This window comes from Schistocerca nitens, chromosome 8 (assembly GCF_023898315.1).
Source record: "Schistocerca nitens isolate TAMUIC-IGC-003100 chromosome 8, iqSchNite1.1, whole genome shotgun sequence".
Classification (NCBI taxonomy): domain Eukaryota; kingdom Metazoa; phylum Arthropoda; class Insecta; order Orthoptera; family Acrididae; genus Schistocerca; species Schistocerca nitens.
In genome coordinates this window covers 211,111,672-211,127,843 of record NC_064621.1, presented here as the reverse complement: position 1 = coordinate 211,127,843, position 16,172 = coordinate 211,111,672, and the positions used below count along the sequence as shown (strand labels likewise).

Here is a 16,172-nt window from a genome sequence, read left to right as displayed (position 1 = left end):
TGATAAGAGGTGACAATGATTTTTTTAGATACGTTATGTTCACCGATGAAGCCACATTCAAAAACAATGCCAAATTAAATCGTCATGATTGTCATTATTGGTCCCCTGTCAATCCACACTGGCACCGACCCGTTGACAATCAACACAAATGGTCATTAATGGTCTGGTGTGGAATTTTAAACAGTTACTTAATAGGACCATATTTTTTTGACTGAAATGTTACTAGGGAATCTTATTTACAACTTCTCCGCGATGATTTGTTGGAGCTAATGAAAGAGTTGATTTAGAAACTAGGCAACAAATGTGGTTCCAACAGGACAGAGCTGCTCCCCATCATGCTAAAAATGTGTGGAACGTTTTAAATTTACGGTACCCTGGTCAGTGGATAGGACGCAGTGGACCAATTCAGTGGCCTCCACGTTCACCAAACCTAACATCTCCTGATACTTTCTTGTGGGATTATGTAAAAAATATTGTTTATGACAGACAGCCCACAACCCAAAACGATATGGAGCAATGCATTTGAAGAGCATGTGCAGCCATACCACGGGATGTGCTGCTCAAAACTGTGGACAGCTTTTGCAGACCATTGACTTTATGCATTGAAGGAAATGGGGATAATTTTGAACAATTTCACCATGTCTAATTTCATTAATTAAGCACCCCAACATGTGAGAGGCAAGGGGACTCACACTAATGAAGCACCCCAACATGTAAGAGGCAAGGGAACTCACACTAATGAAGCACCCCATGGGAACGTCATTCTACAGCGTCCATTTTGTTGTTCCTGAGTTACACTAAAAGAAGGGTACAGTAAATTTTGTACAAAAATAGCTTAATTTGGCGTAACAAAAGAATTGGTGCACATTTTTTATCGATTTGATGCTTCTGTCTCAGATAATTCTAAGTAAATCAGAGTTCTTTGCCAACTTTAATTTTTCTCTATTTCAGCGCCATCTGTCAATGGTTTAAAAAAATGTTTCAGACAAAAGTTGATTACTTTTTTATGGAGAATCCGAATCTGCAATAAAAAAAATGGGTGTTTCCATTTAAGATTTAAAAGTTGCCTCTCGCCCCACCCAAGGGGGCGGGGGCTGGAGGTCATGTGTAGTATCATTTGATGTCTCCCTTTGAGCTTACAAACTTGTCTTACCCACTATTTTTACCCAATGTATAGTTTTCGAATAATCTCATCCAAAACTTCAGATGGACCAGCCTGTATATATGACAACTGTGGCTGCTGAGGCCAGACTGCGAGCAACTGCACCATGATGAGAGAAGCAGTCTAGGTGGTGGGCGTAAGGAGGAGGCTGGGACATGGATGGGAAGGGACAGTCACAGTCGGTAGGTGGATTTTGTGGGTGACGAGGGGGAAAGGGGGGGGGGGAGGAGAGAAGTAAAAAGATGCTGTGTGTGTTGGTGAAATAGAAGGCTGTGTTGTGATGAAGTGGGAGCAGGAAGGGGGATAGGTGGGTGAAGGTCAGTGGCTAACGAAGGTTGAGACCGGGGTAGTTATGGGAACGTAGGATATATTGCAGGGAGAGTTCTCACTAGCACAACTCAGAAAATCTGGTGTTGATAAGAAGGATCCAAATTTCGCAGGCTTTGAAGCAGTCATTGAAGTGAAGAAAGTTTTGTTGGGCAGCATGCTCAGCAACTGGGTAGTCCAGCTGTTTCTTGGTCACAGTTTGTCAGTGGCTATTCACGTGTATAGACAGGGATGAATGCAGGACAGTGGTTGCAGCTTGGCATGTAGATCACACAACTACTTTCACAGGTAGCCCTGCCTATGATGGGAATAGTGATACTTGTGACCAGACTGGAGTAGGTGGTGATGGGAGGATGTGTGGGACAGGTGTTGCATCTAGGTCTATTAACAAGGATATGAGCTGTGAGGTAAGGGGTTAGGAGCAGGAGTGGAGAAGACACATGTGGGACAGGTCTTCATCTAGGTCTATTACAGGGGAATGAGCCATTAAAGTAAGGGCTTAGGAGCAAGGTAGAGTAGGGACACTTGGGTCAGGTCTTGCATTTAGGTCTGTTACAGGGATATGGTCCATGAGGTAATGGATTAGGAGCAAGGGTGAAGTAGGGATGCGTGGGACAGGTCTTGCATCTAGGTCTGTTGCTGGGAAATGAGCCATGAGGTAAGGGGTTAGGAACAGGGGTGGAGTAGGGGTGTGTGGGACAGGTCATGCATCTAGGTCTGTTACAGGGATATGAGCCATGAGATAAGGGCTTAGGCGCAGGGGTAGAGTAGGGATGTGTGTGACAGATCTTGCATCTAACTCTGTTACAGGGATATAAGCCATAAGGTAAGGACTTAGGAGCATGGATGGAGTAGGGATGCGTGGGACAGGTCTTGCATCTAGGTCCATTAAGTGGTTAGGAGACTGGGTGGAGCAGGGATCCCTACTCCACCTCTGCTCCCAATCCCTTGCCTCATGGCTCATATCCCTGTAGTAGACCTAGGTGCAAGACCTGTCCGATACATCCTCCCACCACCAACTACTCAAGTCCAGTTCAAGGCATCAAAGGGAGGGCAACCTGTGAAACCATTAATGTGATCATGTGCGCTGCACCTAGTTACCGTACCCTCTCCCCACCACGTCTCTATATGCTTCCACAACCAGCACTCTTTTTGTCCCCCACCCCTACCCTGCTATCCTTTCACCTTCCATCATGCACAGTCATGCATGTACTTCAGAATAGGGCCTCTTGGCCAGAAGCTTACTTGTTTAGCACATATATATTTTTATTTCTCTCTCTCTCTCTCTTTCCTTTTTTTTTTTGTGAGTAGCAATCTGTCCTTTCCATATTATTGTCAATAAATTGTACATTGAGTTGACAAAAGTCATGGGATAGTGATATGCACATATACGGCTGACAGTAGTAGAGTGTACACAAAGTATAAAATGGGAGGGCATTGGCAGAGCTGCCATTTGTACTCAGGTGATTCACGTGAAAAGGTTTCTGTCACGATCATGGCTGCATGATGGGATTTAACAGACCTTGAATGCAGAATGGTAGTTGGAGCTAGATGCATGGGGCGTTCCATTTTGGAAATCATTAGAGAATTCAATAGCTCGAGATCGACAGTGTCAAGAGTGTGTCAAGGACACCAAATTTCTGGTGTTAACTCTCACCACAGACAACACAGTGGGTGACCGCCTTCACTTAACAACTGAGAGCAGCAGTGTCCGCATACCGTGCTGAAAGACGAGCAGCACTGTATGGATTCAATGTGGGACGTACGACATACATATCCATGTGGTCAATGCGACACAATTTGGTGATAATGGGCTAATGCTGCAGCCAACAGATGCGAGTGCCTTTGCTAACAGCATGACATTGCCTGCAGTGCACACCTGGGCTCGTGGCCATATCACTTAAACACTAGATGACTGGAAAACTGTGATCTGGTAAAATGAGTCCTGGTTTCAGCCAGTAAGATCTGATGGTAGGGTTCGAGTGTGATGAAGAGCGCACAAAACCATGGAATCAGGTTGTCAACAAGGCATTGAGCAAGCTAGTGGTGGCTCCATAATGGAGTGGGCTGTGTTTACACGGAATCAACTGGTCGTCTGGTCCAACTGAACTTATCATTGATGGGAAAAAGTTACATTCAGCTACTTGGAGACCATTTGCAGCCATTCTTGGACTTCATATTCCCAAAGAACAATGACATTTTTAAGGATGACAATGTGCCATGACACAGGGCCACAATTGTTCGTGATTGGTTTTAAGAACATTCTGATCAATTCAAGAGAATGATATGGCCACCCAGATCGCCCAACATCAATCCCATCAAATGTTTATGGATCATAATCAAGAGATCATTTCATTCTCAAAATCCTGTACCAGAAATACTTTTGCAATTATGGATGGCTGTAGAGGCAGCGTGGTTCAGTATTTCTGCAGGGGCTTCCAACAACTTGCTGAGTCCATGCCACACTGAGTTGCTGCAGTAAGCCAGTAAAAAGGAGGTACCCCATAACGTGTTGCCTCAGTGCATATTGTATATGTGATTGTTTTCTTTCTTTTCATTTACAGTTTATCTTTTATTTACCACTAGTTTTTTTTGTCATTTTCATTATGTGATGACTAACTTGCAGCAGTCAGCATCGTCATGGTGCACTGAGTTCACATTGTGCACTGTATTTTGTATCTACAGTTATTCCAGATAGTATCTATTTATTTATTTTTTTCAAGATTTGTGTCTACAAGAGACTTGTATAAATAAGAATTGAATAAATAAATTTGCATTTAACCATGCTGCTCTGGTAAAGGGCATACTTTCCTTTGCACGTAATGTCCACTGGAAATATCACTTTGCAACCCAACCCCAAAACCTTTCCAATAGCAAGTCTGACATTGAACCCTGCCTTGAACAGTTTCGACCATGATCCCAATTGACCCACACCCACTACCTCAGAATCAACTTTTACAGGCCTTCCAAGAATTCCTCACATCCAGCATTGCTTCACATCCTTCCTCAGGTCCCTACAACATGACCCTAACCTCTCCTCAGAAGAACTTCAGGCTTTGCATTCCCTAAAAGCTGAGAACTCCACAATTATTGTCCCAGCAGACAAAGGATCTACCACTGCGGTACTTGACCAACAGTTAGTGAAGGTCTACACCAGCTGTCTGACACCTGTACATGCAGCATCTGTCATTAAGATCCCATCCCTGTGATTCAAACTGACCTGCAGTCCATCCTAAAAACCTCAGGCCCCTCACAAGTACTTACGCCTCAATCCACAGAACTTCTTACCCCACCCAAATTATGCACCCCCACCTTTTACTTTCTTCCTAAGATCCACAAACCCAATCATCCAGGCTGTCCTGTGGTTGCTGGCTTCAAAGAACCCACCAAACCTTAGTTGATCAAAACCTGCAACCCATAGTATAAAGATACCAACCTATATTAAAGATACCAACCATTTCCTATATCGTCTGAAAGCCATGCTTGCCGCCATCTCCCTCTATACCAACATCCCCCACATACATGGTCTGTCTGCTGCTGAACATTTCCTCAGTCAATGCCCACCTGATTCCAAGCCTATGACATCCTTCTTGCTCACCTTAATCAACTTTGTACTTACCAACAATTACTTCACCTTTGAGAGGCAGAAATATAAACAGATCAGGGGTATGGCCAGGGGAACCAGGATGGCTTCTTCCTGTGCCAACCTTTTCATGGGTTGCTTGGAGGGGCTTTCCTGGGAACCATAAGCATTCAGCCCTTGGTTTTGGTTAGATACATTCATAACATTTTCGCCATATGGACTAATGGTGAGGCTGACCTGTTAAAATTCCTGGAATCTCTAAATAACTTTTCCCAGTTGAAGTTCACATGATCCTATTCCAAATCCCATGCCACTGTCCTTGATGTTGACCACATCCTCACTGAAGGCCAGCTGCACACTTCTGTCTACATCAAACATACTACAGTTGCCATCCTTTCCATGTCAAATGTCCCCTCTCATACAGCATTTGCATTCAAGGCAAACATATTTGTTCGGATGCAGACACTATACAGCAATACACCACAACTCTCACTTCAGCCTTCACTGGATGTAATTATCCCAACAGCCTAGTTCAAAATCAAATTTCCAGGCCATCACATCCAATCCTGGTACTGCTGATCCCTCCAAAAAACAACTTCAGAGCAGTCCCTCCAAAAAAACAACTTCAGAGCACACCACTAGTCACCCAGTATTATCCTGGTCTCGAATGTATCAATCAGCTACTTAGACAAGGCCATGACTTCCTAAAATCTTGCCCTGAACTGAGATCCATTCTGTCTGAGATTTTGCCCACCACACCCAGATCTCTGCATTATCCTTTTCAGACACTGTGCTCCTTCTGCTCTCATCTCCCTACCCTTTGGCTCCTACCCCTATGACCATCCCCAGTGCAAGACTTTCCCTATGCACCTTCCTTCCAACACCTATTCCAGCCCTGTAACTGGTAAAACATATACTATCAAAGGGAGAGCCACCTGTGACACAATACATGCCATATACCAGCTGTTATGTAAACACTGTTTGGCCTTTTACATCAGCATGATTACCACCCAGTTATCAGTCAGGATGAATGGGCATAGGTAGAGGATCTATACAGGCAACACACAATATCCTGTTGCAGAGCATCCTGTACAACATGACAATCGTGACCTCAGTGCCTGTTTCACCACTCGCACCATCTGGATTCTTTCCACAGAAACCAGTTTCTCAGAATTCCACAGGCAGGAACTAGCACTACAACATGTCCTTTGTTCTCGCCACCCACCTGGCCTTAATTTACGTTAATTCCTTGTGTCTCATCATTTATTCACAGTAACTACTTCTTTCTTCTCTCTGTTTTAGTTTTCTACATCTTTCATTTTGTGACTTGTTTATTTTTCACCGTCCCCCCTCCCACCTCTGTTACATACAATGCACGATGTTTTAGTACTAATCTCTGTTTTGCATATTACCCTGTCTTCCACCTTTAAGCTCTCAGGTTTTCAAATCTCATCCAGTGCAGTTCTGAACAATCAGTCTTTCCTTCTCATCGCAAATGTTAGTCCCCCTTGACCCGGGGTTCTGGGTGGCTTTTCTGAACTTTAGCTCTTTCCGTAAACCTCTCCAGTCCTTTTCTTTCATCCCTCTACCTTCCCCTTCAACTCTTCTGCCAGAAGCCACTGGCTCTGAAAGCTTGTAAGAGTTAAATCCTTTTGTGTGTGTGTGTGTGTATGTGTGTGTGTGTGTGTGTGTGTGTGTGTGTGTGTGTTCCCCTGCCACTGCTTTGTAAACAGTATGTTTGTGTCAAAGGAGTTTGTTCCTGTGTTTGAAATTACACAAAATCCTTTCATTGAAACAATTGTACACAAATTTTATAAGGAAAATTTTTAAGTAAATAATGATTGATTGCCACTTAATCTGCCAATTATCATCTATGTAGCTTGTTAGACTTTCTTATAAAAGTGCTATAAACCAGTTTCTGTTTCAGGCACATATATGTTACTATTGTTGTTGTTGTTATTATTATTATTATATTCATACGCCTCACTTTTCTGTTGTGTAAGAGATATTCATAGTGTTTATTCTATGTCTGGATTTCTGCAATTAAAACAGCAGATAAATCCTGAGAGAATGAAACCACTACCTGCAGATAAATGACTGGTGACACATTTCAAAGATCACATAATCATGCTGAAGAATTAAACAACACAACCATAGCATTCTTTACTCCTGTGGGTGCACAATGTGTAACACAGCCATAGTTGTCACTGCAGTCTCCAACTTTTCAGTTGCACATATTTAATTACTATTGCATACGCAGCTTCGAGGTAGTATATTTTCGAATACAAACATTTCCTCCTCTTTTACAGTGTACACATTTTACACTACTCTATCCACTTCATTATCCATCTGAAGCCCTTCTCTGCTTATTAACACAATGCTCTTTTCTTTTGGAAAGTTACTTTCTTTATGGCTACTTTCATTTTTAATCCCTGCCTGGTGACATTTTTTCTCCAACCAATTCCAGTTTATACACTTGTCATTATATCTCTGCCTGGTCAGAAAACACACTTTTGCCCTAGTTAAAATCCGGTCTCACAAGGATCTTCGATTTTCCTGGTTCCATAGGCTCCTAACTTCAACACACTTTTTATACTATTACTCCGTCCAAGCAGAAACCTTACTGGACTGCATCTAACAATTTTTAAATGCAAATCGTGTGTGTGTGTAAATGGGCGGGTGGGTTGAGGGAGCGGGGTGTTAGGGAGGAGTCACAAAAATAATATAAAAATATCTTAAACTAATGTGATTTTCTCATCTTTTACATCTGTTTATGCACCGCTCATAATTCATCTGTAGGTAAGTTGTTGCATTTCCTCAAATTACTTTTTATTTTTAGTGTATCCTGCTGATTAATTATTTTTGTACAGAGGACCAGTATTTGGCAGAAATGCTGTGAAAAAGAAATACCAAATGAGGTTCTTGAAGAAATCACAAGTAATTTATACCCAGGATGGTCCCACTGTGGTACAGAGACTAACTGGCATTGTGTTTATAAAGCATGGCGCAGGTGGATGAGGAAGAAAAAGACACCTTGCACTGTAAGATCTGTTTTCTCATCCGAGGAGAGACTTGAGTGGGTCACGAGTGTGAAGGCCTCAGGTTCTTGTATTGTAACTGGGCATAAGGATGGCAGCATCAAATTTTGGAGTCGATTCAGTGGCTTTTTGGGAGGAGTATTCCATCATGCACGTGCTGTTACAGATTTGGGACTTATGATATATAATCCAAAAGGTTGGTTCACTGATTATAATTTTGTGAACACTCATTATGTTATGGTTGTATGTGTTTGTGTATGTTCACAGAATAGTTTATGCTTATGGTTTCAACATTTCTTTGTCACCAGCTACTCCCATAGGCCCTCACATGTGAGGTAAATGTGGAAATAGCCTTAGACAATTAATTTGTTTTGGGACTTTTGATTTTTTGGTTGCTTTTGTAATATTTTTCAGCCCAGTGCTTTGAAGTGCCTAGCATAAGCAGAGATAATCATCACCTCAGAAATAGCATACAACAGAAGATAAAAACTTAATTTCTCAAGAGTTTGTCTCCCTAATAATCAAACAGTTCAAATACTTTAATCCTCGTATCCCATGTCAAAATACACTCCTGGAAATTGAAATAAGAACACCGTGAATTCATTGTCCCAGGAAGGGGAAACTTTATTGACACATTCCTGGGGTCAGATACATCACATGATCACACTGACAGAACCACAGGCACATAGACACAGGCAACAGAGCATGCACAATGTCGGCACTAGTACAGTGTATATCCACCTTTCGCAGCAATGCAGGCTGCTATTCTCCCATGGAGACGATCGTAGAGATGCTGGATGTAGTCCTGTGGAACGGCTTGCCATGCCATTTCCACCTGGCGCCTCAGTTGGACCAGCGTTCGTGCTGGACGTGCAGACCGCGTGAGACGACGCTTCATCCAGTCCCAAACATGCTCAATGGGGGACAGATCCGGAGATCTTGCTGGCCAGGGTAGTTGACTTACACCTTCTAGAGCACGTTGGGTGGCACGGGATACATGTGGACGTGCATTGTCCTGTTGGAACAGCAAGTTGCCTTGCCGGTCTAGGAATGGTAGAACGATGGGTTCGATGACGGTTTGGATGTACCGTGCACTATTCAGTGTCCCCTCGACGATCACCAGTGGTGTACGGCCAGTGTAGGAGATCGCTCCCCACACCATGATGCCGGGTGTTGTCCCTGTGTGCCTCGGTCGTATGCAGTCCTGATTGTGGCGCTCACCTGCACGGCGCCAAACACGCATACGACCATCATTGGCACCAAGGCAGAAGCGACTCTCATCGCTGAAGACGACACGTCTCCATTCGTCCCTCCATTCACGCCTGTCGCGACACCACTGGAGGCGGGCTGCACGATGTTGGGGCGTGAGCGGAAGACGGCCTAACGGTGTGCGGGACCGTAGCCCAGCTTCATGGAGACGGTTGCGAATGGTCCTCGCCGATACCCCAGGAGCAACAGTGTCCCTAATTTGCTGGGAAGTGGCGGTGCGGTCCCCTACGGCACTACGTAGGATCCTACGGTCTTGGCGTGCATCCGTGCGTCGCTGCGGTCCGGTCCCAGGTCGACGGGCACGTGCACCTTCCGCCGACCACTGGCGACAACATCGATGTACTGTGGAGACCTCACGCCCCACGTGTTGAGCAATTCGGCGGTACGTCCACCCGGCCTCCCGCATGCCCACTATACGCCCTCGCTCAAAGTCCGTCAACTGCACAAACGGTTCACGTCCACGCTGTCGCGGCATGCTACCAGTGTTAAAGACTGCGATGGAGCTCCGTATGCCACGGCAAACTGGCTGACACTGACGGCGGCGGTGCACAAATGCTGCGCAGCTAGCGCCATTCGACGGTCAACACCGCGGTTCATGGTGTGTCCGCTGTGCCGTGCGTGTGATCATTGCTTGTACAGCCCTCTCGCAGTGTCCGGAGCAACTGTATGAAGAGGATAGATTGCTACTTGCCACATAGAGGAAGCATTGACTCATGTACAGGCACAATGAAGAAGACTGCTAAACATTTAAGCTTTTGGACAGAGTGGGTTCCCTGTGCCCGGAGACAGTGGCTGCGCCTGTGTGTGTGTGTGTGTGTGTGTGTGTGTGTGTGTGTGTGTGTGTGAGAGAGAGAGACAGAGAGAGAGAGAGTTGTTTTTGTGTGAATGTCCATGTGATTTCTGTTTTGGAAACAGGACTTATTTGCCCAAAAGCTTAAATGTTTAACAGTCTTTTTCATTTTGCCTCTCTGTGACTCAACACTTCCTCATGTGGTGAGTAGCAACCAAATCTTTTCATATTGTTGGAATAAAAATATTAGTATTTATGGGTAAATTTCTAAAGAAGAATTAGCCAAGTTTCTTTCCACATCTTTTTATGAAGATAATATTGCATTTATAATGATACACATGCTTTGCTCCAATAAATTGTATTACATTCCTCCACTCACCCCACCACTCCTCCAGTACACCTTTGAAGTTTGTAGTGGGCAGATGTATTTCATCTGATATAGATCCTATTATCAGGAGTGTTATGGATTATGGATCTTATGTATAGTCATATCACAGAAATTACCATTTTGAGTTTACTTGGAGACAAAATTGTGAGTTTTGCTCGTATCATGCCATATTATAACATGAATAAAATAAGGCATGCACATGGTGATGTATGAAACAGGTTCATTACAATATTGGACAAGTCATAGTATGATATGATGATCAATGCCATGAGGTGATGTGATGAAAACTTGTAGTACTCGAAGCTAACTTGTTTTTACATAAGTACATGCAGCAGTATTTATTACAAATCTAATACAGTTTCACAGTCCTTTGTTTGTTTAATATTGAGAACGGTATCCATTGTGATGAATACTCATGACAAGTTAAAATTCCCTGCCAGACTATATTCAAGTCTTGGTCTGGCATGAAATTATAACTTGTCACAAATCTCTGCAAGAAAAGTATTCATTTTCCATACTACACTATTGATAAGTGAAAGGAATGAGCCATTGTAAATGAGATCATAGAGACATGACACAAATTCATATTAGCCATGACTGGAACAGGAAAATGTCTTCACCTTCTTCAAGGGCTATAATCTAACATCACTTTAAGAGCTTTTTTTCTGCTGGGAGGAGGGGGGTGGGGGGTTCCGTGTGAGGATTTGAACACCATTCCTCATGAATGAGAGAGTCCAGTGTGATAAACCTGTATGCTACCTCTCTTACCGTAGCTAACAATCAATAATTAATGATCTGATGTGCCAAAGAAAGAACTTGCTGAATGAATACTTTAAAATCAATCAACTTTCCCTCCAGTGACAAAATTTATGTAGCCAAGACTGAGAGTATGTACGTGTTTGTTATCAGTTAACAACTGTGCATGGTTTGACTAGTGTTCCATTCTGATTTGACTGCCATCAAGTCTTGGTTAAAATGAATGAAGACAAGTGTTTGTACTTGCAATATCTTGCACCTGAACATTCCTGGGAAATAATAATGAGGACCTATGATTTTGTTTCATCACTAAGTCATATGGATCTCCATTTCATGGATGATAAACAGCTCCACGGCATGCTCCTCATCTTGTGCATTAACTAGATCTCTAATAATGTTTTCCCCCTCCTTCTTATTTGAATTTCACATAGTTTTCTTTCTTTTGTTTTCCATCCTCATTCAGTCTTATGGCGTGCGTGCATCTTCCTTTTGGATTATTGGTATCTTTTAGCAAAGCTTTTCCTTCTCATGTCACCTGCATTCTTTGTAAGCTTTTCACTATTCTTTTGTCTTCCTGCATCTTTCATTCCCCTCAACAGACATTAATTCTTTTTTATGTTAGTTTTCATCTATGACCTGTGGATTACCTGAAGCTCAATAGTAACATTCTGGAATTTTAATCATGGCTGATATGGTGACGTCCTTTACTGCAGTCTCTCTCTCTCTCTCTCTCTCTCTCTCTCTCTCTCTCTCTGTGTCACTTGTGGTTTGTGGGTTTTTCCTTTGCTTCGGTCTGTACACATTAGTGGATTTTTTGGGTTTTATCTTCTCTCCTTTACATTGTTTCTTTTCCAGTTTTCTATCATTTCTTTCTTCTGGGGTAAGAGATTGCTTGAATGGTTCTGGAAACTAGACACTGAATCTTGTTGGATTTTTCACCTCTTCCGTAAGTTCAAAATTTAGAGATTGCTAACTTCTAGAACATTGTATAGTTGGTACCTGCCTCATTGTCTCTAACTTTTGTTCGATTTTAGTATTTATGCATGTTGTATTAATCTTTGTATTCTTAACTACTGAAAGTTCTACAGGTAACTTGTTCATCCAGAATACAAAATGGGATGTGAGACACAACCTGTTAATTTCTACCTCTAAGGACCGTAGTATCAAAATTATTAACTTAGAGACTGGATTTACAAGCTGGTCACTGACATGTCATCTGATGCAGACCTGTATGGTGAGGTAAGGAAGATCGCCTAGTTAAGTTCATCAGCTCACATATTACTAAAAGGTTTTCTTTTCCATTTTGCTTCTGCATTTACAGTGATGTTTCAAAGAAATGCAGTGACCACAGTGCTTTGTGACATAAATCTGTTTTTACAATAAGTGGTATATGAGTGCAATCATTCACGCCTATTATGAATTAGTTGCAGTTAACATGTTCTCCAGACATTACAATAAACTGAGCTCTAAAAAAATTATTTTTTGCATATCTCATTAAAATGACCACTAAAAATACTACTTATATTCATTATTGTTGGCGATGTCATCATTGTTGTATCTAGGTATTGCTGCAGACATGGAGTAGATTTGTTAATTGCCACAAAAACTCATATTGTTAGTCACAAGATTCTAATTTAAATAAGAATTTTGTGGTAGTATCTTCTTGTTGGCCTGTGCCTGTGATCGGTTAATAGTTCATTCCACATTAAATACTTGGACCAACTGTACCTGTGTGATTCATTACAATAATGATTAATGCAGAAAAAAACTGCCATATCAGTAACTTTTTTTTGTGCTATTGTAGGCTTGTTTCAATCTTAAATCATCAGGGAAACAAGTATTATCAACTTAACGTGGGAAGACAGTTAACTGACATCAAAAGAGGTAGAACACAGGAGTCAACTGTACAAGGCATCATAGTTTCGAATGAAACAACCAACTTACTGTTACGAGTCACTGTTTATTTATATCCACAACATGTTTTGAAGGTTTAAACCTCCATTATTAGATGGATTTACACATGTTTGTCTGACATATGTGTGTGTTGTGTTACAATTTTGGGGAAACTTGTGGCAGTGTCTTCAGTGGTCACATGTTCCTTTCTCTATCGTAATACATCACATGTAAACTTCGAAATGCATTGAGGATATAAACAAACAGTGACTGGTAACAATAAACTTGTTGTTTTGTTTTATAGCAATAACAGTCACAAAAAAGCCTAGCCTAAAATGTTCGCATCATAGTTTTACAAAATAATTCAGTTTTTTATATTGCATGAACAGGTTATAAGTGCCTGTTGGATAGTGCAAAAGTGACGTGAGCTGTCTTTCTTCTAAGCCTGTTTTGCTGTTGTTGCACAGCATGTTAGAAATTAAGTGATGAATAAAATTTTGTTGAGACCAACTGGGACAACCTGTCGAGTACTTAACAGTGGCGTAACCAGTGTCAACAGTCAGCAGATCTGAAGTACAAACAAGCAGGAAGTTCATTGCCTTCGACTGTGGGAGGGAGAGCGTCAGGAACACCTGAGTCAGCACCTTGACAACAAGTGTAGAGCAGATGCAATGCTGTTCTGTCAAAGGGGCTACATTCGGTTACCAGTAAGGGGGCATCTTCTCATGTACAGCTATAAAACCTTCATCTTTCTTCCACTCGTGCTCAGAGGATGACCGGTGAATACGACTCGCTGCCAGCTTGGAATCTTCTACTACGAATCTGCAGCCATCCAGCTGTGGAGGGAACTACAGACACACCAGTGATTACCCAAGGATGAGGCCCAGGCTGATCTTTCATGAATGAAGAACCAATCTGTCCATCTACAAACTGTTCAATTTGAGAGCAGGGTGCTTATGCACCATTCCTGGGCAGTCCAAGTACTGCCTTACCGGCTGTACGCTGGGGCTGCCCTCCGTGTTGCTGTTGGGTCTTCCGTGTACACACACTCTTGACAACCAAAAAAGGGCTTGCATATTTCTGGGGCCGATCCTAAGCATGGCTACATTCAGTGAGAACACTGAGGCTGCGGCAGGCCCTCACAGTCACGCCAGGTTGCAGAGATGCGCTGGCCACCGTACCCTCCTAGGACTAGACCGTGCCACTGGCCTGAGATAATGCCAGGGGTGCACCAGCAGATTTCTCGCCAGGTGCTGATGTGCTGTCTTGTGACTCCATGCAACATAGACTCGGCATGGCTGCTGCTGGGCTGCACTGGGAAGAAAACAGAGTGATTGTAAAACTCTCAGAAATAAATGACTCAGTTGAATGATGTCTCATTAGAGCCTCAGCACACCACAGGACCTCACCTCCCCACCTCCACTCAACTATCCTACATCCATAAAGAAGGCTGCATATGGCGGGTGTCTACAAATTTGGTGTCAGAAGTGTTGACATCGGCTGTCGCCGCTGTTGAGGAACCACATCTGCATATCAGCAGCCATCGACACCTGCCATTATGCGGTGCAGTGAGTTACCAGTTTTTGTTGGCCTATTTTATTTAGTTTTGGGGCAATGTTGAGTTAGAAGGATCTGCATAAGAATTTGAAAGCAACATTGTTTAGACCACAGGAACCTGTAGACCTACCACAGTTCTTCAGTATCTGTAAGGAAGAATACTTAAGGCCAACTAGGTGCCAGTATTATAATTTAACAAGGCATGAATTTCCGTTTACCAGGGCAATGCCAGTAAAATGCAAAACTTTAGAAGTTTTGGCCATGAAGCATGGCAGTGCACTGAATCCTGCTGGGCTGTGATGCATAGGAAAGATTGATGACGCAGTTATTTTTGTTTATTAATATTGTGTTGGTATAAAGGCATCCCACTTGTTCTGAGGTGTAGTTGAAAATGAAGGTTTCACAATGATGTGAAATGTGTTCAGTAACTTTGAGCAAAACCGTTGATGTTTTGAAAAATCAGGTAGCCATGCTGCTCCAGGATAAAACAGAACAGAGCCAGGCTAGTGAAGAAATGCAAAGGAAACTTGAATCATTACTTGCAGCAATTGGGCTGACACAAGCACAAGGAGGGGATACCAAGACTTTGGTTACTTGACCTATTCCATCCTTTTCTCCTGCAGCAGATAGTCTCATTATGCCCTTTTCTGGGAAAAAATCCGAGGATGTACCAGCCTTTATGGATGATTGTGAAGGAAGCATCTCAGTTATCGACTTGGTCCAATGCGATGTATCTGTCTGCAGCTAAGTTATGGTTCTGGGTGACTCTAAAACAATGTCACATACCATGATACCCTTGGTAAAGCACCGACATTTGACCAGCTGACTGAAGGTCTTACACAATGCTATTGTGAGCAAAATAGTGCCAGATTTTTCAGGGAAAAGCTCATGGGATTAAAATAGAGGCACAATGACTCAGTAGTGGCATTCTCTGACAGAATTAGTATGGTGAATTCACAGACTTACGAATTAATGCACAGTGCAGAGACAGATAGAACCCTCTTGCCAGAAGCAGAAAATAGGGCCTTGATTGTATTCGTAAGGGGTATTTCAGTGGGTATGTCATGCTGGGTGGTGATTGATCTCGGGTATCAGGATTGCTACGCAGCTGGAAGAAATGGATATTGTGACTCAGAAACGGGTGACATTGGTGTCTTCTCATCTGACATCAAATGCTGTAGATGTGCATGGGGTGGCCATGTGAAGATCCAGTGTCGACAGTCACAGCACTTTGAATGTAGTGAGATTGGGCATAAGGCACTTGACTGCAAAAGTAGAAAGGAGGATAAGTGCAGTAAAAAGAAGCATTTGTTAAACAGGAATTAGGGTGCCTTGATCACTAGAGGCCATTCTCAACAAAATAGTACACTGCAAGGATGGGTGCAGAGACAGTTTGTTGCTTGCTTGGC

The 16,172-nt window shown here is 42.7% G+C and overlaps 1 protein-coding gene across 1 annotated transcript in view; it reads left to right on the top strand.

The window, feature by feature from the left end:
• Positions 1-16,172, top strand: part of LOC126198605 (uncharacterized) — a 92,204-nt gene that overhangs the window by 21,058 nt on the left and 54,974 nt on the right. Inside the window, exons 2-3 of the mRNA XM_049935057.1 lie at positions 7,943-8,306; positions 12,402-12,552. Of these exons, the coding sequence (XP_049791014.1) occupies positions 7,943-8,306; positions 12,402-12,552 (515 nt within the window). The remainder of the gene's footprint in view (positions 1-7,942; positions 8,307-12,401; positions 12,553-16,172) is intronic.